The sequence below is a fragment of the Oryx dammah genome, unplaced genomic scaffold (genome assembly GCF_014754425.2).
Source record: "Oryx dammah isolate SB20612 unplaced genomic scaffold, SCBI_Odam_1.1 HiC_scaffold_26, whole genome shotgun sequence".
NCBI lineage: Eukaryota > Metazoa > Chordata > Mammalia > Artiodactyla > Bovidae > Oryx > Oryx dammah.
In genome coordinates, this window is record NW_024070210.1 from 80,047,423 (window position 1) to 80,068,994 (window position 21,572).

At 56.2% G+C, this 21,572-nt stretch overlaps 3 protein-coding genes across 6 annotated transcripts; 1 reads left to right on the forward strand and 2 right to left on the reverse strand.

The window, feature by feature from the left end:
- Positions 1–547: 547 nt before the first annotated feature.
- Positions 548–7,212, forward strand: REC8 (REC8 meiotic recombination protein). The gene is made up of 20 exons (XM_040227346.1): positions 548–1,763; positions 1,869–2,071; positions 2,172–2,240; positions 2,349–2,491; positions 2,576–2,651; positions 2,736–2,856; positions 3,581–3,665; positions 3,990–4,060; positions 4,284–4,394; positions 4,464–4,531; positions 4,609–4,700; positions 4,855–4,907; positions 5,205–5,351; positions 5,652–5,718; positions 5,806–5,957; positions 6,105–6,153; positions 6,410–6,476; positions 6,583–6,714; positions 6,789–6,895; positions 6,998–7,212. Exons 2-20 carry the CDS (start codon positions 2,016–2,018, stop codon positions 7,087–7,089), a joined length of 1,758 nt encoding a protein of 585 aa, XP_040083280.1. The 5' UTR covers positions 548–1,763; positions 1,869–2,015; the 3' UTR covers positions 7,090–7,212.
- On the reverse strand, positions 7,177–16,251 carry IPO4 (importin 4). Its single transcript, XM_040227321.1, has 30 exons — positions 15,664–16,251; positions 15,497–15,583; positions 15,225–15,304; positions 15,106–15,147; positions 14,558–14,687; positions 14,292–14,471; positions 13,981–14,046; positions 13,770–13,871; positions 13,600–13,683; positions 13,177–13,341; positions 13,022–13,075; positions 12,777–12,886; positions 12,372–12,480; positions 12,077–12,206; positions 11,758–11,871; positions 11,527–11,640; positions 11,176–11,296; positions 10,934–11,045; positions 10,704–10,819; positions 10,517–10,594; positions 10,375–10,432; positions 10,178–10,283; positions 9,895–10,088; positions 9,714–9,761; positions 9,197–9,322; positions 8,880–9,088; positions 8,644–8,770; positions 8,455–8,559; positions 7,675–7,744; positions 7,177–7,550 (listed from the first exon to the last, which is right to left on the reverse strand). Exons 1-30 carry the CDS (start codon positions 15,730–15,732, stop codon positions 7,420–7,422), a joined length of 3,237 nt encoding a protein of 1,078 aa, XP_040083255.1. The 5' UTR covers positions 15,733–16,251; the 3' UTR covers positions 7,177–7,419.
- On the reverse strand, positions 16,084–21,554 carry TM9SF1 (transmembrane 9 superfamily member 1). 4 transcript variants are annotated; one of them, XM_040227324.1, is made up of 6 exons: positions 21,453–21,554; positions 20,561–20,934; positions 19,225–19,843; positions 18,757–18,942; positions 17,284–17,557; positions 16,084–16,737 (listed from the first exon to the last, which is right to left on the reverse strand). In XM_040227324.1, exons 2-6 carry the CDS (start codon positions 20,900–20,902, stop codon positions 16,344–16,346), a joined length of 1,815 nt encoding a protein of 604 aa, XP_040083258.1. In that variant the 5' UTR covers positions 20,903–20,934; positions 21,453–21,554; the 3' UTR covers positions 16,084–16,343. The 4 variants fall into 4 exon arrangements, with proteins under 4 accessions (XP_040083258.1, XP_040083259.1, XP_040083256.1 ...); XM_040227325.1 differs by having other exon boundaries at positions 20,561–20,919; positions 21,453–21,547; XM_040227322.1 differs by lacking the exon at positions 21,453–21,554 and adding an exon at positions 21,221–21,379.
- Positions 21,555–21,572: the final 18 nt, after the last annotated feature.

The following is a 21,572-nucleotide window of genomic DNA, read 5'->3' on the forward strand; positions in this document are numbered from 1 at the left end:
GATAATGTTGAGCAAAGTTTCATGCGCCTGTTAGCCATCAGTATATCTTCTTTAGAGAAATGTCTATTTAGATCTTCTGCCCATTTAAAAAATATTTTTAAATTTTTGTTTATTTTTGGCTGTGCTGGGTCTTATTGCTGCGAGCAGGCTTTCTCTAGTTGCAGTGAGTGGGGAGCTACCTTTTGCAGTGCATGGGCCTCTCATTGCAGTGACTTCTCTTGTCGCGGAGCGCGGGTTCTAGGGCTCATTGGCTCAGTAGTGGCGTGTGGGCTCAGTAGTTGTGGTGCATGGGCTTAGTTGCTCCACAGCATGTGGGATCTTTCCAGACCAAGCATGGAACCCATGTTCCCTGACCACTGGACCACCGGAGAAGTCTCCTTTTGCCCATTTTTTGATCAGATTGTGTTTCTGATACTGAGTTGTATGAGCTGTTTGTATACTTTGGACATTATGCCTGTGTTGGTCACATCGTTTGCAAATGTTTTTTCCCATTCTGTAGGCTTTTTCCCTTTTGTTTATGGTTTCCTTTGCTGTTCAGAAGCTTCTAAATTCCATTAGGTTCCATTTGTTTATTTTGGGGTTTAATTTCTTTTGCCTTGGAAGACTGATCTAAGAAAATATTGCTCCAATTTATGTCTGACAATGTTTTGCCTCTCTTCTCTTCTAGGAGTTTTATGGTGTCATGTCTTATTTAAGTATTTAAGCCATTTTGAGTTTATTTTTGTGTATGGTGTGAAAAGCTGAGTCTTAGAGACAGAAGCACGCCCTGGAGTCAAGGCTGAAAAGTGCCCTCTAGACCAAAGAAATGACTGTGCAGGCAGGAGGCATGGGGAAAGGAATATTTGCAACTACAGCCACACAATTTATAGCACACAAACAGTTGTTTGAGACAAACAGCTTTTGCTATGCTGATAAATATGCCCTACATCCAACAAAACTAAGGTCTCAGCCAGGAAAACAGTCACACCTGGGAAACAGCCAGGAGAGGAATGCCTACAACCTAAGCTGTTCAAGTTTAGGAAGTGACTTGGCAAGTCCCTCACTGCTTGTGAGATCTTTCTTCCCCATCGACCTGTGGTGGCTACAAAGCCACCTTACACCCGTTCGCCATAGGCCTTAGGCTGGGCATAAAAGTAGAACAACCACTCGCTGCTCTGTGGGATTCGGAAAAAGGGTAAGGTCTAACTGCAAGTCAGGCGCCCTAAACAGGGCCTGACGATTGCCCTTGGCATGACGCAACCTCCTCGGCTAGTTGAAGCACCTTGTTACCAGGCTCGGTGCTCGGAGCCTCCTCCCCACTCATTGGTCCATGGGGAAGCACCTCAGAGGTACCCCTGTTACCTGGCGAGGATGAGAGCCCATTGGTCCAGACCCCTCACAATCCCTCCCCCCTCCCCCCACCGCCTGCAGGGTTCGTCCCATTGGTTCGCTGCCTGCCTCGGGAGCCCCCTGTTGCCTGGACTAGGCTACTTAGCGCCCCGAACGAGCGCCCCCAAGTTGACCCTGTTCCCCATTGGCTGCTCTGGAGAGCGCGCCATCTAATGAGGGGCAAAGTGCAAAGCACCAGAGCACGCGCTCCCCGCGGCGGGATCTAGGCTGCAGGAGCGGGACCGGCAGCAGCCGAAGCTGCGCAACAGTCAGCTGCCGGGCCTATCTGCAGAAGACACCCGTTCTCCCTCGGACCTGGCCTGGGTTGTAGCACGGACGGTCTTCCTTCGCGAATCTTTGCATCTCCAACCTGGAACCCAACCTGCAAGGCTCCCGTTAAGTTCGAAGCACCTACGTGGTGTGCAGACTGGCTCAGGGCTGACGTATATCCAGTCTGTGTCTCCGTTTACTTATCCCCTTAATCATTTATCCACCCATAGTTCATCGGTTCCTTTATTTGGCATTCTGGTCCACACTACCGGTCCACATCCTTCTCTCCAGCGGTTTGGGAAATTCTGTACCCTGAAGAATTTGGATTGAGATCAGAACGGAAGTGGTGTAGACGAGGGTAAAACCCTGGAGGGACCATGTTCTATTATCCCAATGTGCTTCAGCGCCACACCGGCTGCTTTGCCACCATCTGGTAAGGGCGGGCCTGGCCAGGGTAGGTGCTCCGGGAGGGACACCCAGGGGTCCCAACCTGAGGGCTTCCCCTCCATCTACACCCCTCATTCTTCTTCCAGGCTGGCAGCGACGCGGGGCTGCCGGTTGGTGAAGCGCGAATACCTGAAGGTGAATGTGGTGAAGACCTGGTAAGGCCCAGAAAAGAGTGGCCCAGGGCTGGGGTGGGTTAGGGGATGGATTGGGCTGGACAAGGCTGTAGGTCTTTGGCACAGCGGTGACGGGGTGCATTTCCCCAGCGAGGAAATCCTCAATTACGTGCTGGTGCGAGTTCAGCCCCCGCTGCCGGGTGCGCCGCGGCCCCGCTTCTCGCTCTACCTCTCAGCGCAGCTTCAGATTGGCGTCATCCGCGTCTACTCTCAACAATGCCAGTACCTTGTAGGTAAGGCTGGAAGGCTTGGATGTAGGGCAGTGCCGAGTGGTCCTCCCCTGGGCGGGCACTGTAGCTTGCCCTCCTTCACCACAGAAGACATCCAGCACATCCTGGAGCGCCTGCACCGGGCACAGCTGCAGATCCGCATTGATATGGTGGAGACTGACCTGTGAGTGCATCCCTGGGGCTGGGACCACCCGGTCTTTGGAAGGGAACTTCGCCTCAGTCCTTGATAGCGCACTGTCTCCCTCAGACCCAGCCTGCTGCTGCCTGACCACCTGGCCAGGATGGAGACTCTGGAAGATGCTCCAGACCCCTTTTTTGGGATGATGTCTGTGGGTCCCATGCTGCCCGATCCCTTTGATATCCCTCAGGTAGGTCTCCTCCCCCTCGGACAGCTCAGAATGATGAGCTGACAGTGCAGAGGGGCACGCTCTTTCTGCGCCAGTCTAGCACCAGGGTTGGGGGGGCAGGTGGGGGCCTGCTCCAGCTCTGCCCCACAGAAGTCAGTGCAGGGCAGCTGTCATGGTGGGCCTATCCAGACAAGCCTGCTGCACTTGCCTATTCAGGACCAACCTAGAGGCAGCTTTTGTCTTCACACCATTCCTAGAGCCAAGGCCCCAGTCCAGGCCCTCAGTGTCCCTTGGCACTGGGTTTTCCATGTCCTTGTCCATCCACTCCTAATACCCCTACAGCTTAGACAAGCTTTTATTGAAGTGTAGTTGATTACAGCATTGTGCTAGTTTCAGCAGCACAGCATTCTTTGTGCTGGCTTTTGCTGGGGTCATACACAAACTTGTCTCCCCACTAGACAATATCAAGATCAAGGATCTTTTGTTTCCTCTATCCCTGACAACACTTGACCCCAGGATGCAGAACTTCTTTCACAAAGTGACCCAGGCTAGATGATTGGGCAGGGGCAGGAAATGGGAGGAAGGGGAGCTGGATGGTGAGTGGGTTCAGCCTGCATGCTGCTGTTAGTGCCACAGGATTAGGCATAAAGGGGTGTCACTGTCCATTGTCTGAATAAGGTTGTGAAAGTGGGGGAGCAGGGCACTGAAGCTGAATCCAGTCTTTTGTTCTCATCCCTTCCCAAAGGTTCGACACCTTCTAGAGGCCGTGACCCTGGAGAGAGTTCCTGAAGAGATCCCTCCTGAAGTCCCCGTAGAGCCTCGGGAGCCAGGTGAGCAGAGACCCTTCTTTCTGGTGAGAGGCAGAGGAACACCCAAAGGCTGAAGAAATAACTGTTTTTGAGCTTCTTTCAGGAGCAAGGCCTTGGGAGGGGCACTACAACATTCTTACGAGATTGGAATTATTGTGCCCATTTTACAGATGAGGAAAGTGAAGCCCATAGTGGTTAAGCAATGTGCCTTGGGTCAGACTGCCAGTGACTGGCCAGGGCCTGACTAGAACCCAGGTTGGCTTGACTCTAGAGTCTGTTTTTGCCTTACACACATGGGTGTGGGGACTTGAAACAGAGGCTTGTGTGACTTCCCTCCCCCTCCAGAAAGGATTCGGGTCACTCCCGAAGCCATCACGATCCAGGAGGCGGAGCCCATACGGATGCTGCGGATCGAGGTGAGCTGTCCCCCTGCACATGGAGCCCAAGGCCTGAGTCCTGCGTCTGATGGCCCAGGCCCCCTGTACCCGCTCCTTCTGCCTCTAGAGTCCTGCCTTCTTGCCTCCGTTTCTCTACCCCTTCCCCCGATGCCTGAGTACCCACAGGCTTCCTCAGCCTGGCCTGGCCTGGCCCTGTGGCATGTCTCTCAGACAGAAATGAAATTGTCACCTCTCCTGACAGGGTGAACTGGACCTCCCAGAAGTCAGCCGCCGAGTCTTAGACCTGCTGATTGCTGAGGAGGATGAAGCCATCTTGTTAGAGGAACGTCGGCTAGGTAGGACCCACCTGGCAGTGGACGGTCAGACCCCAGGCACTGGCCATCTGGGCTGGGCAATGTTCACATCTCTTCTGTGTTCTAAGCTTGATCCTCTCTTCGCAGAAGAGGCGGAGATCACAGTTCCTCCACCCTCACCTTCAGCTCTTGTAGGGTAAGGGCAGGAGCCCCAGGCCAGGCAGGGGTCAGCGCTGGGAGTGTGTTTTCATCCTCTTGCCCACTTCCCCTCAGGGTGGAGGAGGCAGCAGAGCCACTTCCCAGCCAGGTCCTGGCCCCCGAGGAGCTGAAGCCGGTAGGCTGGGAGCCAGAGGTCCCACTTCCCGGTGAGTACCCACTAAACCAGGGTCCTTCCTGGGGGTCCCAACACAGCTGCTGAAGACAACACCCTGTAATCCAACTTGCTGAAGGGAGGACCCTCTAGCTTCTCACCTGGGTGGCTCTGAGGGCAAAGGGTGTGGACCTAGACTGTTGTTGCAGAGGTGACGCCCCCGCCAGAGCTGCGTCTGCCACCCGTCCCAGTCAGCCCTGAGGTGAGTGCTGCCCCTCCACACCCTCTGCCAGAGCTCCTCACCCATTTTCAGTCTCCTCAAGGCACCTGCTGGCTTCCACAGGCCTCTGTGCAAGTTTGTACAAGGTAGCCTGGCCCACACCCTGCACTTCCCAGATGGGAACCTCATACAGTGGGGGCTGCACCCCCTGAGTCCCCACCCAAGCCCTTCGCCAGGGCACCTCTAGGGATTGGGAGTGTAGGGCCTATTTATAGTCCACCAGGACCTCAGGAAAAAGAGTAATGGGTAGCCTTGCCCGCACCTCCCCTCCCCATTCAGTGGAGGAGGCCCCCAGTCTCCCCACCTCCCAGGGGCCCACCAGCTCGCCGTCGCCGCCGCCAGTTACTATTTTGGGACAAAGAGACTCAGATCTCCCGGAAGGAATTCCAGGAACAACTGCAAACCAGAGCCCACTGCAGGGAGTGTGTGAGTACCCCAGGCTCTGGCGGGATGGCAGGAGGCAAGTGCGTGCTAGGCCACTAAACTCCTGGGGGAATCTTGAGAACAGTCCTCCAAATGCATGGGTTGGGGAGCTGCCCACACACCCCTTTGTGACCCTGCCTAGCACATCCAAGGGCATCAGTTGAAAATCATTTTAACAATGAGCAGAGCAGGCAGGTGCACGAGCCTGGAAGAGCTGGAAGGCCAGAGCCCTTGGAACGAGGCATTATAGGTGAAGGGCCATGGCTCCTTCCTAATTGGTTTTCTGGCCTTCTCTGCACACAGCCAATGGTGCAGCCTCCTGAGAGGATGATCAGGACCCCCGTGGAGCTGTTCCGAAACCCAACTTACTGTGAGGAGTGATGGGACCTGGTGTAGGGGATCCTCCACAACCCTATTCCTCACACCTCAACCCCCTCCCTGCTGCCCCTCTCCTCAGCTGGCTGGCTACCCCCAGAACTGCTGGCTTTCTGGACCCACTGTGCCCAGCCACCTCCAAGGGCACTAAGGCGAGAGGAGCTAGAAGAGGCTGAGAGGGAGGCAGCAGCTGAGGAGGAAAGGAGAAAGGCTGAGACTCCGAGCGATATTGAGGTAGCGGCCCCCTCAGTCCCTCCTGGAGCCCCGCCTGTGCTGAATGGTCCCACAGGCTGCCTTCTGCCCACATGAGCCAACGGGCCTGCCTCACCCCTGGCCCAGCTGTGATGCTTGGGGCCTTAGCTCTCTTTCTCTCATCCCCAGGTCCTGAGGGAGGCCCAGGAGCCCAGTGGGCCCCTCATGGTATCTTCTGGTAAGTACCTGGAGAAGGGGCAATGGAGACCACCACTCTAACCACTATCCCAGGAAAGTGGAGCCCCAGCTGCTGATGGTTCTTGTCAGTGCATTTAACATAAGGACTCACAGACTGATTATCTTCATTCCCCTCCCTGCCAAGTGCTGTTAACAAGTCACTGCCCACTGTGGCACCCAGCTGGGCCAGGTGACCCCAAATCCCGACTGCTCAGATGCAAACAGACCCGCTCAGGACACTCCCCTTTCCCTGACAGAGATCTCCCTGGAAGTAGCTGAGGAGGAGAAGTCCCGCATCAGCCTCGTGCCCCCGGAAGAGCGGTGGTGAGCAGCGGCCTGCCTGCAGCCCTGGCCAGGAGGGGGAAGCAGTGGGATGGGGCTGTCAGCACCGCCTCCTCCCCTGCTCCGCCCAACTCCCGTGTTCTTCTAGGGCCTGGGTGGAGGCCGAGCAGCCAGAGGCCCCGGCACTGCCTATGGTGCCTGAGCTCCCTGAGGTGCCCGTGGAGCTGCCTGCGGAGCTGCCCCCAGAGGCCGAGCTGCTCTCGCTGGAGGCTGTGCACAGGTACCAGGAAGGACGCCCCTCCACGGGTGGCCGGGCTGCGGCCTCACCTGACGGGTCTTGGTTCTTGACCACAGGGCAGTGGCGCGGGAGCTGCAGGCCGACAGGGAGCCTGACTTCAGCAGCCTGGTGCCACCTCTCAGCCCCCGCAGGATGGCCGCTCGCGTCTTCTACCTGCTCCTGGGTGAGTGAGGAGCGTGTGTGCCCATGTGGAGGGTGGAGAGCAGACACACGGGCCAGAGGCTGTGGTAGCGACTCCTCTGACCAGCTCCCTTCTCTTGACTAGTGCTTGCCGCGCAGCAGATCCTCCGTGTGAAACAAGAGGAGCCATATGGGCGCCTCCTGATCCAGCCAGGGCCCAGATTCCATGACAGTTAAGAGCCAATTTACAAAGCTGCCAGGCAACCAACTACATTACACTGTGGCCTTCTGAACGTGTATCTCTGTCCTTCCTGCTCCTAGAGCTACCGTTCAAGCAGAAAATAAACTGCCTTTATTACAGAATGGTGTCACGACTCTGTATTGTCCCACAGCTCCAGCCCTAGGGGACACCCCCATAAGGCAGCAAGTAGGGCTGGGGCTCCAAGTGGGTATGAGGCCCAGGCCCAGGCCCAGAATCTTTGGTAAGGCTTGAGCTGGAACTGGGCTGAGAGCTGGTCTTGGGCCTGGGCAGGCTCTGTTCTCTTCAGCCCAGCTGCAGCCCACAGTCTAGGTGAGGCCCAGGATGGCCTGGAGCTCCTGAGCCTTGTCGCCAGGCAGGGAGCCCAGTGCTGAATGGAAGCTGTCGGTGTGCTGTTTGGCCAAGAACGTGAGGAGAAGCAGCAGCGCCGCCTTGGTGTCTGGGTGGACAGTGAAGAGGGAGACGTCTGGGGAGGACTGGCCCCCAATCCTAGCTGCCCCAGGCCCTCTGAGCCCTGCTGCTCCCCGCCTCCCCGCAGCCCTGCCCACAACTGCCATCCTCACCTGATGGGATCTTGTTCTCGGCCTGGATGAGGCTGTAAATACGAAGGAGCTCTGGAGCCACGTCTACAACCTGTGGGAAAAGATGGGCCGACTAAGGGACAGAAGAACCTCTGGGCCCCAGCACTGGGGTGGGCAGCAGGAGCCCCGGAGAGGCAGTCTCCCACCTGAGCTGTTTGAGCCTGACACTGTAACAGACATCCCAAACAACTGTGAACTCTGAGAAGGACCCATGAAACAGGGTAGCAGTAATTTTGCAGGGGGAGGAGGGGTGGCAGGAGGATGGGATTGTGACCACAGATAACTGACATCGTGGCCTCAAGACCAAAAGGAACTCAGACACTCAGGAGCTCCACCAACACAGTCTCTCAAGGTGCAAGCCAGAGGTGATAGACACAGGAGCACTGGGGCATGACTCCAGAGCTAGCCACTTGGTTCAGACAAGTTGTATTCAGAAAGCAGAGCAGCTCTGATTAGAATGGGAGGTGGGGTGGCCCAGCGGAACCAGGCTTCATGGCCCACAGTCTGAAAGAGCCCTGGTCTAGGAAATCAGTTTATGAAAGCTGGGATTTCTGGCTCAGAACAGAGGGTGGAAACAAAGCCTCCCTGAGGAAAAATGCTACGTGGTGAGAGGAAGCCCCTTCTCTCGCATTAAAGTCCTGGCTGCCAATCCTGGCAGACTAATGAGAAAGCTGAGAAGGGCAGCTTCAACTGACGCTAACTCTGCCCATCAATGAGACTGGAGCATCAAGCCCCTTGCAAGGGCCCCAATATCGGGGTTACCTGGTCAGGGCTGCTCTGGTACAGGAAGCTGAAGAGGTGCCCCATGGTGACCCACTCCTCCAGGTCTTCCTTCAGTGGCAGGGCGTGCAGCAGGGGGGCCAGCACCTGGACACACGGAAGACTCTGGCCCCTGGCCCTGCATGCTCCGCAGCAGGGTCCCTGGCATTGCCTGATGCCCCCCAACCTTACCTGAGGCTCCGGTTTCCTCATGGCTATCAGCAGGCGGGCAAGCGCCCCACAGATGTTGTCATGGACACGATCATGGCGTTCTCGCGCCAGAAGGGGCAGCAGGAGCCCCAGAAGTTTGGGGAAGTGTCTGGTCCAAAGTCAAGGAACAGGCACAGGGGCAGACCACTCCCCTCCCGAACCCCAGGGCCACGCTCCCAACCGCATTCAGGCTCCCCCCTCCTGCAAACTGAGGATACTCCTGGGCAGGGCGACCCCCGTGCTCTGCCAGCACGCCCAGTCCAAAGATGGCATTACTTCGTACCTCAGGATCTGCCTCCCGGGAGGCACTCAACAGCACGGGGAACAGCCGGGACACAAACTGGGCTGACGCGGCACCCAGGCCTTGAATGGACTCTGCCAGTGTTCCCACTGCAAAAGACTTCTCTGCCACTGTGCAGCCCTGCTTCTGGTGAGGGGAAGAGTGCAAGTCAGCCTGGGATGGGGACAGATATGGGAGGAGGGCACGGGAGCCCGGGAGGAACACGGTTGGAGGTCAAGAGAACAGAGCACTCACCGTCTTGCAGAGCAGTAATGGCAGGAAGCCAGCAAAGAAGGGGGCAAAGGCATCTCCCCCAGCCGCAGCTGCCAGGGCAGGGATGGCCTCGCCAGCATGCTCCAGCAACATGGCATCGTATTCAGCCTATGGGGCCAGGTCAGACGCTGGAGTGCCAGGGCCAGCTCTGAGCCTGGGAGCAGCTCCTGTCGCGATCCTCCGCAACTGCAGGTGGTCTCCCCTGAGGGCTGACCGTGGTCAACAGGACTGGGGGCCCCTCCCAGGCTAGGCTGGTTTGCAGCCCAGCCTTTCCTCCTTCCTGGTTCTCCTATCCCCATCCACTGATCCAAGCCGCCCCAAATCCCCACCACCAGGAAGCCTTCCTTGAATCTCCACTGCCTCGGTGGGAGCAGGGTTGGTTGTTCAGAGCCACTAGCCATCTTTGAGCAGCCCCTGTACTCCCAGGCCAAGGCCAAGTGCACTGTCCACCCTGCCCCGTGGAGATGACCTGGTCCCAGTCTGCACCCAAAGCTCTCACCTGGTCCTCCTCCTCCTCCTCCTCCTCATCAGCGTCCTGACAGGCTGTCTGCGGGAAAGGGTGCTCAGCTTGGTCTGGGCTCTCCAGCCCCTTTCCGTCTCCATGGGGTGGAAGGAGGGGGATGTCTCTGACTAGCCCCACCCAGGGCCGGGCCACCTCCTCACCCTGCAGCCCTCCTCACCTTCCTTTGCAGCACAGCTTTGAGGGCCTGGCAGAGCTCAGCAAGCCGCCCGGGGGGCTGCAGAGCCAGACCCCCACAGCTGCGCAACACCGCCGCCAGGGCCTCCAGCACGGCCATCACCACCTGGCGCTCTCGCTCCCTGTGCACCGCCTGCACGTAGGATGGCACCACCCGGGCAAGGGCAGCCTGCAGAGCTGGGGACACGACTGGCTGAAGCCCTGCTCAGGCCCTGCCCCTCTCCCCACCCACCCCGTTTCCAGGGGCCGTGGCCTCCCCTTCTCACCAGCAGTGTTGGATTCCGAGGGGCAGCTTTGACAGGCTTTGTGCAGTGCACAGCAGAACTGACCCAGGGCCTCATGGGCTGCCTTCCGCACGTTCAGGTGAGGGCACTGCGGCATGAGGAAGGGCGGGACGTGCATGCTGTGTGCAGGGCCAACCCGAGCCCTCTGGCCCTGCTCACCAGCCCACTGGTCCACTCACCTCCAGCAGTTTGAACACTTCTTCAAAGACAGTCTCCATGTAGGGAAGGAAGGCAACGCTGTGGACAGACAGACAGACACACCACCATGGAAAAGAGGGTCCCAGGAGGGGTTCCCAGTGCTGGGGAAGGGCTAGTGCTCACCTGGTATTCACAGAGATCTCCCCCAGGGCAGCACAGGTGTCTTCCTTCTCATCGAAGAAGGCATTTCCCACACTGTATCTAGAGTAAGGTGAGGAGGCAGCCGCAATCAAGTGCCAGGAAGAGCAGAGCTGGCCCTGGGCCCCTGTCTAAGCCAGGACCCCCTGGACCAGAAGGGCAGCCGCCTCACCCTGAGATCTCTGAATCATCCTCTTCTTCGTCATCCTCCTCCATGAGCTCCTCCTCTTCCTCACCACTGCTCTCATCGTCAAAAAGAAGGAATGTGCGGCTTCCGTCATACTGAGGCTGGATGGGGAGGCCCGGCAGGGACTTCAGCTCAGCTGGGCCCTGGAGAGAGCTCCCATCCCAGGGGTGGCCTTCCCCCACGGGCCCACACTCTCCCCCTGACCTCCCACTCACCACAATGCCCTCGGTGGAACGCAGAGACAGCAGCATGAGTGTGGTGATCTGTGGCAGGTGGGGAGCCAGGCTCTCACCCATTAGCCCTGATAAGGCTGCAAACAGGCTGTACCTGGGAGAGGCAGGTGGAAGCTGTATAGTCCTGCTTGCTGTAGCCAGGCTGGATGGGGAAGCCCGGGGAACCCATGGTCCAGAACGGGAGGTCTGGGGTCTGGGTGGGGGCAGGGTAAGGGCTCACTCACGTGCAGCGCCGCAAGTCAGGGTCGTCTACCTGGTCGCACAGGCCCAGCCCCAGCTGGCAGCATTCCTCAGCTAGGGGCCTCATAGGCTCTCCTACTGTTCGCACCAGCACCCCAAGCGTCTCTGCGGAGGAAAGGGCATGGTTAGCACCAGGAGCTCTAGGCTAGAGATGTGCAGGGCCAAGGCTTGGGCAACTAGAGGTAGCTGAGGAGGATTCAGAAACCCCTCCCTCCCCTGGGTACAGTGCGAGGGAAGAAGACACCTGTGCTGCCTCGGAGCCCATCTCTGTGAACATCAGGTGAGCATCAGCCCTTCCTCGGCCCCAGGAAGCCTGCCAGGAGCCCCTCACTCACCCAGGCTCTGGATCCGAACAGGCTGCAGGTCCTCGTGGCTCGTCAACAGGAACTCCCGCAGGTGCGCCATGATGGTAGGGAAGTAGGGAAGCATGGAGGCCTGGGCAGCCGTGGCTATGGATGGAAGGACAGACTCAGAGCTGGCGGGTGAGCTGGGATACCTGCCACAGGCACTGTGAGTGAGTGAACAGTGAGTGAACCCCGGGTGCCCACCTCCTGCCTCTGACTCACCAATGGCTCCCAGGGCACTCACAGCCAGCTCCTTGGACCGGGAGCTGCTGGGGGTCCTCAAAGGCTGCAACATACACTCCATAAGCTCCAGAAGGTAGGGCTGCACTTTAGGCCCTGTGGGAAAGGGCACCCTTCTGGCAACCAACCAAGGTTCTCATGCCTGCCTCCAGGCCAATCCGCCTTGTGGCCCCACCGTGCCTGTCTCCCTACCACACCTGTCCCCACCATAGGCAGTGGTTCACGGAGCTGCACATCCTTGCCCTTTCGGCCAAAACCACAGCCCCATCCACTGCCTCACACCCCCAAATGCCCTCACTACCTAGGTTCTCCACGAAGTTCTCCAGGGCATAGCAGGCCTTGGCCAGGTGATGTGTGTGCCCAGGAGGCACTGACTTGAGATAGGCGAGGAGCAGTGGCATCACCTCCCCAGAATAGCTGCTGATGTGGGGCTGGGGGGAGGAGAAAGGGGGTCTGAGTCAGCTTAAGTCTAAGTGCTGAGGGCAGCAGGTATGCAGACGGATGAGCTGAGGGGAGGCTGGTCCCTGGGTCGGAGCAGGGGGTTGGGGGGCGGTGGGAACTCTGGAATGGTGGCTGCCCACTGTGGCCTTGCTGACCTGTAGGTTCTCTGAGAACTGGCCCAGGGCAAAGAGCGCGGCATTGCGCACAACCTGCGACGGGTCCTCCAGGCTCTTGCACACGATCTGCAGCAGCGGGGGCAGCAGTCTGGATGGGGCAGGACAAGAGGATGGAGTCTGAGGGGCAGGACCTGAGATCCCTGGGCTGAGCCAGGCTGCTGTCTCCCCTGGGAAAACCAAGCTTTCTGTCACCAGATGGTAAGCACCAGCCGCCGGGGTATAGACATTGATCTGCCAGATCAGGACGTTTGAGAGGAAGGGCAGATGCTACTGATGATGAGGCTAAAGCCAAGCGCAGCCCAGGACTGCTGTGGGCGGTGTCCTGTGGGCATGCATTCCTCCTCACCATGGCCCACCCTCACTCCAAGACAGGGAGACAAACACCTCTGCCTGATGTGGTCGCCAGCTCCATCGGAGAGCACCGCCAATACCAGGAGCCCAGCCTTGCGCTGGTATGGGCTCTGGCTCCGCAAGGCCTCTTCCAGCATGGGCATCTAGGGGAGCAGACGGCAGTCTCCTGAGACCCCCGCAAGAGCCTGCCATGCCTACCAGAGCCCAAACATCCTCAGCCTCGGAGGGACCAGGCAAACCTGGGGTTAGGAGCCCTGGAAGGACAGAGTCACACTTACCAGCAGGGGACAGAGCTTCTCAGGAGGCAAATGGAGTGCCAGCATGTCCACGACCTGGAATAGGACAGGGAGACCTAGCCGGACTCCACCTCTGCCCCGCGACCTTCTCCAGCCACCTCACACCCCAGCCACCGGACCCTCCACATTCATCCCACCTGAACAGCAAAGTGCTTGGGGGTCTCCCCAACCAGCCCAGGATCCAGCTCTTCCTCCTCCACATCCTGGTCCTCAGGATCCAGCTGACCCAGGGGGGGCTCGGCAGCCATGATGGGAAAAAGGGTGTGCAGCAAGGGTGGCAAGAAGCGATTCTTCAGCAAGGCCTGAAGAAGAAAGATGAAAGGGTGTCCCTGAGAATCTGCTCCCAAGATGGGCTCACATTTAAAATTCTAGCCTTCCAGGCTACAAGAGGTCCAGCAGGAGATTCCCAGTCCCCAAGCCAAGAGCTGGGCTGAGTCCAGGCCAAATCTGGAACACCTTAGCTATGCTATTTTACATATCCCCAAAAGGACAGCAAGCCTCAGGAGTGATACAGAGGAGGAGATGGGGGGTGGGTTGATGTGTGTCAGAAGGCAACTCACCTTGCTCTTGACTTTGACCAAGAAAGTGAGGCAGCAAAGAATGCGCACACGTATTGCATCGCCCAGGGCCACATTTCTAGCCACCTGCCCAGAGACCAGCTTGAATCAGAAACAGACAAGGAAGCTCCCAGCATGACGAGCAGCAAGGACAGTGCCGAGCCCAGGCTCACCTCCAGGCAGAATGTGAGGACCTCTGAGAGGTGCGAGGTGATGATGGGCACCTCTGACTCCAGCAGTTCATCCAGGGCCTCCATGGCCTCACAGGCTTTTGCCTGCCAAACAGAGAAGTCACAGGCTTATTATGCTCTTCTTTAGTGAATCAGGCTGAACACTCCTGCAACTTTCCTCCTACCAACAGAGCTCCCACCCAAATGTCCTTACTTCATCTATGGGGATCAGAGTTTGCACGGCCACGATCAGCTTGGGCACCAACATCCGCGCAAGAGGCTGGAGGACACAAGATGAGATGCATCACAGAAAGCGTGACACAGCCTAATCTTCAGCCCCAGAAACTGGCAGCTTCCTCAAAGTCTGGACATAGGAGTCCAGGGACAGCCACCCACAGGATCCCCTCTCAACTGTTAGGCAGAACAAAAACCAGGGAAAAAAATCTCAAGTAGATCTGCGTCCGCTAAGGGAAGGATACGAAAGCTCGAGGACAGGAACTAGGAAGGTAAGGGCCCACATCTCACCACATCATCAATGCCGAGGTAAGGGGCCATGGTGGTCAGAGTGCGCAGGGAATAGAAGAGGAGCCCAGGAGAGCCAACCTCACCAAGAGTCTCATTCAGAAGTCGAAGAAGCTCCCGGTGGTGGGGTCGGAAGGCCTCGGGTCGGGAGGTCACCACCACACTTAGAAGCAAAAGCCCCATCTGCTCAGGAAGAAGGGTTGAGAGGGAAAAGCTTACAGTCTATCCAGCCTCTGGGTCCCTTCCTCCCACCAACCATGTGACAGTACCTCTCTCTCCAGGATGTGGGGGCTGTGTGTACTGTGCTGAAGAAGCTGCAGGAGCTGAGGCCAGGCCTCCAGGCCTTCTTTTCGAAAAATGGCAGCTGAGAGCTGGGCCAGGCCAAGACTCACAGAATGCCTGCAAACAGAAGAGATTCCGCACCCTCAATCACCCTCCAACTCTCCTTCTATACACAATGGCTCTGCCTCCCTAGGATGGCCAGGAGAGAAACCTCCAGGTGTGTGCACATGGTCTCTGCCAAGTTGGGACATAGAAGATGGCAACTCAGAAAGAAACAAGAAGCATGGTGGGGTTGACCTTATATTGAATTTCAGTTCCATTCTTCTGACTCGAGTTTGCCAGACCATCACAGCCCACTCTCAAGAACTTTAGTCTTTAATACATCCTGAGAAAAATTTTTCCTCCACCCTTGATCTAGAAGCAAAGTCCCTGCCCCCCAAGACCCAGCCTAGAGCTGAAAAAGAAGTTACAAACCCGGAGAAGGTCTCAGCCTGGAGTCAGTTAGGACCCCGAGAGGTGGCAGGTAGGCACTTACTCTGTCTCTCTCTGGAGGACCGTCAGGACCAAGGACTTGATGCTGGAACACAGGGGGCAGAAGATTGGTACCCAGTAGCCGCCTCAGTCTGGCCCCGCCCCGCCCCTGGCCCAACCCACCTCTCTCGTTGTTCTGCCGCCAGCCGACGCCAGCGGGTGCTCAGTCGTCTGCGGGTCAGCACGGCCGCGAGCTGGCGAATCTGGGACAAGGAAGCAGATACGTGAGGGACCGGGCCGGGACAAGGAAGCAGGCGTTTGGGGGTCCGGGGAAGGACGAGGAAGCGGGCGTGTGAGGACCGGGGCAGGAAGATGCTGAGCGGATGGCCGAGGGTAGGAGCTAGGACTTGACATGTGGCGTACTACAGCTCAGCGGGAAGGGCCAGAAGCCTCACCTGAGGGTCGCCCGCTGAGGCCAGCAGGTCGCAGAGCGCGGACAGGGAGGCGGGGTCCCGAAGAGCGATCTGGAGCTGCTCGGTGGCCTGGGAAGAGCCTGAGGATCAGAGTCGGGCCGTTCCCGCAATCCCCTACTCGCCCTGGCCCGGTCCCACCTGCCCCGTACCCGACGGATGCGCTCGGTGTCCGGCAGCAGCAGCTCCCGCAGGATCAGTTCCAGGCCGGCGCGCTCCATGGCAGTAGCGGAGCCGCGGCTGATGGACCGGGAGGGGGGTTGGGACTGCACGTGGAGGCTCTGAAACCCGCTTCCGGCGGAAAGGGCGTTGCTCCGCGCCCCTCCCGTCACCAGGGTGATTCAACTCGCTCCTAGCGGAGTTCGGGCTCCACCACTTCCGTTGAGCCGAGCGCCGGCTGAGCCGCGGAAACAGGGCCCTGGTAATATAAGTTCCCCCAGCGGACAGTTCCCAAGCTCCGCGGAGAATGCCAGTTCCGTGCATTTCGCGGCCGACCCGGCTTCCTAGGGGACATTGCCCTTAACGGCAGGGCATGAGTTCCTATATCCAGACCAAACCTTTTTCTTAATAAATTTTATTTTGGTATTGTAAAAAGAAAAATCAGGCCCAAAACTAAAAGCAACTTAAAAAATTCAAATATATACTCCTTATAATAATAGAGATTTATAATTTCCAGGCCCTCTCTGGTGAAGGGAGACCCAAAGGGCAAAGGGGAAGGCAACAAAACCACCACACAAGTCAGTCACTCAATCGAAGAGATGTTGGTAAGAGACCAATGAATGGGGGGTCAGCATGAAGAAAGGGAAAGAGCAATGGTTCTGCCACCCAAAACTCAGTCCATCTTGAGGTTAACATAGATATAGCGGATGAACTTTAGGGAAGAAAAAAAGGAGATGGTGCCCAGCATGAGGAAGAAGACATATCCAGTGAGTAAGGAGTAGCCAAAGAACTCTACTGTCTGTACCGTCCCTGACATGTTGGAGCGACGGGCATAGTAGAAAACTGAGTAGAGGAAGATGAAGAGCCCAGTGGAGCCAACACTCAGCACAGAGCGCCACCACCAGCGGTGATCCTCTCCAGACAGCTGGAAGTAGGTGAGTGCGATGGAGATGCAAGCCCCCACACTCAACAGGATGGCGAAGACGAAGAAGAGGATGCCGTACAAAGTGTACTGCTCCCGACCCCATACCGTGGCAAAGATGTAGTACAGCTCCACAGAGATGGCACTGTGAAGAGAAGAGACGGTATACAGCATTTAGAGCACTGTGTGCATTGCCAGCGCAGCGGCCAGGCCAAACCCCAGCCACCACCCCTCCGTGTTGGCGGCTCACTGTGGAAAGTGGGCCCTCTCCACTTCCTGCCCTGGAGTTCCTGGCTTGATGGGGATTGTTTTTAACCTATGATTAGCTGCTCTCATTTCAAGAACATCTTTGGTAGTTTGAGAGCAGATTTTGTCTGTTCTGTTTTGCACTGTATTTGCCTGGCATGAAAAGGTACTCAACAAACTGAATGAGTAATCAAATGGGTTTTAAGCCCCACATGGTGTCACTAAGGTCAGAAACTAGGAAGACAGTGAAAGGAGCAATGTCTCTGGAGAGCTTTTCAACTTAGACACCCTCATATTTGAACTGATTCTCCTGCTTGGAGAAAGGAGGACCCACTTAGTGATCTCTTAATGGTACAGCTGAACCAGGGACCATCACTGACATGGGGAAGGGGAAAGTTAAGGTCAGGATCCTGAGAGTGATGGCCACAGAATAAAGGGAGGATACCTGAAAGGTAGGAAGCCACCAACAGTCATGTGGACGAGCGTAGACTTGTACCAGGGCTGGGGCGGGATTTCCCGGGCGATGTTCTTGGTGCGACAAGGTGCATCAAAGGGGCTAGCGTTGTTCTTCCCGAAGATGCCTCCAATGACAGTGAGGGGAAAGCCCACCAGCAGCCAAACCGTTAGAAGCAGAAGGATGGTAGTGGCTGGCAGAGCCTGTGTTGAACCATTGGCCCAATGCACGGAGTTCACCACACTCCACGTCAGGAAGAAAGGCACTGCAGGGATGGGCCCCCAGAGGGAGGGTCAGCACTAGGAGCTACATCCCTGGGAGCACCAATCACACTGGACCTAAAGGGGTGAGGAGTGAAACATCCTGCTCCCAGGCTGACTCCACCCCTTCATGTCTTGTTCTTTGCTCCCTGGCTTACCAACACTCCCTCCTCTACCCATTATCATTAAGGATCAAGGCAAGCCCATTACATAATGACCTAAGAATGACACAAATCCACCTGCCTCCAAGGACTTGTCCTGCCATGGCACTGGTTGACTCCTATATGAGACATTCCTTTGAGTTAAGGCCCTGTTTTCAGAAAGCCTTGGTTCAAATGTAAATGTGATGGAACAGAAATCAGACACTTGATTTGGAAACACAAAAGGTTCAGAATGCAAATTACTGTCTTTGAAAGGACAAGCTGGCTTGAAAGGCTGGAGTGGGGTAGCCCACTTCCAAATTTAAAAAGTTTCGGGAAAAAGAAAGGGAGTTACCAAAAGATAAATTCAAAAATGTTATTTCAGTGGAATGGTTGAGAATACAGGCTCTAGAATTTGATTGCCTAGTTATGAAACCTGATTCACTGCTTTTTAGAAGTATAATCTCAGGCAAGTTACCCAACCAGCCTTAAGCTCAAGTTCCTCATCTGTAAAATGAGAACAATAGTACCAACTTCATAAAGTCAGTAATGAGGATTAAATGAGATGAAGGCATGTCAAGTGTTTATCATGCTGCTTAGAACATTTTAACAGAGAAGGCAATGGCACCCCACTCCAGCACTCTTGCCTGGAAAATCCCATAGATGGAGGGGCCTGGTGGGCTACAGTCCATGGGGTCACTAAGAGTCGGACACGACTGAGCGACTTCACTTTCACTTTCATGCACTGGAGAGGGAAATGGCAACCCACTCCAGTGTTCTTGCCTGGAGAATCCCAGGGACGGGGAAGCCTGGTGGGCTGCCGTCTATGGGGTCGCACAGAGTCGGACACGACTGAAGCGACTTAGCAGTGGCAGCAGCAGAACATTTTAAAGCCTTAATCATTTTTAACTATGGAAAAAAATGCATTTTTGTCTTTTGAATTTTTTTTTAGTGTTTCTTTTTGCCTATTTTCATTCCCTTAAAGCCTTACTTGGACTCTAACTCAGGTTCCGCAATGTGTTCGAAGTTCCTAAATTGGCCCACCAGGAAACAGGCAGTCATACCAGAGAAGAGACTGGTGGTGAGAATGATGTTCCACACCCAGCGCTCGCCTCCAATCTGCCGGTAGAAGTGGCTGGACACGTAGCCAGAGATGCAGCAAGTCAGGGCATACAACAAGATGGCTGCTGAATTAATAGCCCCGTGACGGTGCACATTGAACATGCCCAACAGCGCCATGACAATAATGCCTGCAGGGTGGTAGTGGAAAGCCTGTGTTAGATCTCACTTATCCCACTTAAGAGGGATCAGCCAGCCCCCTTTCTCCCAGACCCAGGGTTTCCAATATCCCCCAGTTCTGTTGTCCAGAAAACCCACAACAGAATATATGCATCCTCGCTACAGCCATCCCACCACCCCTTAGGTCTGCCCCTCACCTTGGACAGAAAAGATCTGCAGATCTTTTTCTGAACAAACTACCTACTTAGTGCTACCCCTTAAGAGAAATCCCTGATTAATTGTTATCACCTCACCAGTGCCAAGGGCCAGGAACTGGGCACCCACACCAAGCACAGCACAGAGCAGACCACGGTATGGAGGGAAGCGGAAGACATCTGTATGGATAATTTTCCAGCCATTGTCACTTTGGTCAAAGTCATCACCAGAACCTGCAGAGGTTGCCTCTTCATCCAAGTTGTACCGAGCCAGGTCATTTCGAAGCACACGCATGAGAATAACAGCCACAAAACCCACCAGTAAAAACACAAGCACCATGGAATTGATGATGGACAACCAATGGATTTCCAGTGTTCGGGGAAAGAAACCATCGTCACCACGGCGCCTGTCACTCCGACGCTCAACTGACGTCTCAGACCAGCGCACGCTGTAGGTGTGGGTGAGGCCTAGGAACTCATCAGGTCGTAGCCCATCTAAACTGTGGGGCTTGACGTCCCGCACTGAGACATTGGCAAATATAATTCGATCTCCATGGAATTCTAGGTGGAAGTCCAAATGGGTCCAGAGTCCTATCTTGTGGCTGTGAGGCAGGAAGCCACTCTCCTCCATGTAGCCCACAAAGCCACGGATTGGCAAGTCGTCCACCACAAATTCAAAGTAATATAGTTCCTCAATGGCCTGGCGTAGCTGTTCCACCTACAGAGAGCAAGTCAGGAGTCAGACAAGGCCTCCCCAAGCAATGGATTAGAGCAGGATTTCAGCCTCAGCACCAATGACATTTTGGGCTAGAGGCTTCTTTGTTGTTGGGGGGCTGTGCATTTTAAGATGCTCCATCCCTAGCTTCTCACTAAATGTCAGCAGCATCCCCCAATCCCAAAAATCAAAAATATCTCCAGACATTGCCAAATGTCCCTTGAGAGACAAAAACCCTCTGCTGAGAGCCACTGGATCAGACCCTAGTATGTTGTGATTCTCCTAAATGAACAAGTATGATTTGTCAGGATGAAGGCCTAGAAGGAGAGGGAGAAGGTGTAGGAAGGCCTAGAGTAGACCAAGCGAAAATGCCCTAAGATAGGAATCGCTGAAGACAGAGTGTAAAGGAACCAGTTAACATAGCTGAGAGGTAGGAATGGAAAAAAATGACTACGTAGGAGTTGGGACCTTACGACCAACAGAGAAGCTTCGAGTCAGGAGCCCTGGGCTCTCATATCAACTCTGCAATCCACCATCTATGTAGTCTCGAAAAAAGTTACTTCTGAGCAAGGATGTTTCTGTATCAACCAACTGTCCTGCCTGTCTCATAAAGTTGTAGTTAGAATCAAATCAGATTATTTCCATACAGGTGCTTTGAAAACCATAAACTCAAGGTCCTGGGAGGGTGGGCTGAGTCCCAGTCACTGTGGAGAGGCTGACCTGTGCGGAACTGAGCTGCATGTGGCACAGAACTCTCTTCTCCACATTCTCCCGAAAGCGGATCTCGTACAGAGACTCTGCCATTCGGTCCCCATCCAGCACTTCGCCCAGGCTGAGGCTTTTGTGGCGTATCTTCTCAGGGCAGCAGACTGGAAGCTGATAGTAGTGGTAAGTCTCCTGAGGATTATGGTAAGGTCCCACTTTGTTGACATACAGAATGACGGGGTCGCCGGCCTTGTAGTGTGTCACACCTTCCACCCCCGGCTCACGGCCTGTGACCAGCAGCAGCAAGAGCGGCCACCACCGGCAGCTCCAACTTCGAGGGTGCCCTAGGACTGTCATCCTTAAGGCAGCGGAACCTGTTTGAGGGAGTCCTGCAGTTATGGGAACCAGGGATCAAATGACGCCCCAGGTCAGGTTCTTCGAACTGAAGCCGATGGCTCCAATTCCTCCCCCTGGCCTTTCCTCCCATCCCTCGGGAGGCCACAACCCCCCGACCCCACCGCCACACCACACCAAGTCTCTCTAGCCCGAACACTAGGTTCCGCCTCTGCTCTTGTAGTCCTCTGAACCTGGGGTCCCCCCTCTAGCAGCCCGCCTGCCTGGGACCTTCCCGCGAGCCCCAGCCCATTTCTATGGTAACGCCACGCGGCCCCGCACCTCCGGCACCTTCCCGCTGTAGCCCCTGGGTGCTCTCCACGCGGGAAGGGCTGGCCGAGGAGGCCTCTGCGGCCCCGTAGCCGCTCTTGCGCTCCAGCCGGGGTCTCCCCCAGAGCGGCGCGCTAGCGGGGGCCCTGGAGAGGACTTGACGCCCGACCTCCACGGGGCTGGCCGCCGCGGTGCCTGATCACAGCGGCTGCGGCCGCACCGCAAAACGTCGCGCTCGGCTCACCTCAGTGCTGCCGGAGGAACTTTCTACGGTTGGAGGCTCGGCCCACCTCTGCAGACCCAGCGACTCTCCGCTAGTGCGTCGCCCGGCGCGGGGCCCTCCCGGCAATCGAAAGGGCAGCTC

What these genes read in the sequence shown, in the direction of transcription:
- REC8 (XM_040227346.1), top strand. Translation starts at nt 2,016, where the DNA reads ATGTTCTATTATCCCAATGTGCTTCAGCGCCACACCGGCTGCTTTGCC. An exon ending in CCGTCCCAGTCAGCCCTGAG is followed by an intron (nt 4,908 to 5,204) that starts GTGAGTGCTGCC and finishes CTCCCCATTCAG; the next exon opens with TGGAGGAGGCCCCCAGTCTC. An exon ending in CGTCTTCTACCTGCTCCTGG is followed by an intron (nt 6,896 to 6,997) that starts GTGAGTGAGGAG and finishes TCTCTTGACTAG; the next exon opens with TGCTTGCCGCGCAGCAGATC.
- IPO4 (XM_040227321.1), bottom strand. Translation starts at nt 15,732, where the DNA reads ATGGAGCGCGCCGGCCTGGAACTGATCCTGCGGGAGCTGCTGCTGCCG. An exon ending in ACCTCGGCATTGATGATGTG is followed by an intron (nt 14,047 to 14,291) that starts GTGAGATGTGGG and finishes TGTGTCCTCCAG; the next exon opens with CCTCTTGCGCGGATGTTGGT. An exon ending in CCAAGCACTTTGCTGTTCAG is followed by an intron (nt 13,076 to 13,176) that starts GTGGGATGAATG and finishes GTCCTATTCCAG; the next exon opens with GTCGTGGACATGCTGGCACT.
- TM9SF1 (XM_040227324.1), bottom strand. Translation starts at nt 20,902, where the DNA reads ATGACAGTCCTAGGGCACCCTCGAAGTTGGAGCTGCCGGTGGTGGCCG. An exon ending in TGCAGCTCAGTTCCGCACAG is followed by an intron (nt 19,844 to 20,560) that starts GTCAGCCTCTCC and finishes TGCTCTCTGTAG; the next exon opens with GTGGAACAGCTACGCCAGGC. An exon ending in GGTGGCTTCCTACCTTTCAG is followed by an intron (nt 16,738 to 17,283) that starts GTATCCTCCCTT and finishes TTCTCTTCACAG; the next exon opens with TGCCATCTCTGTGGAGCTGT.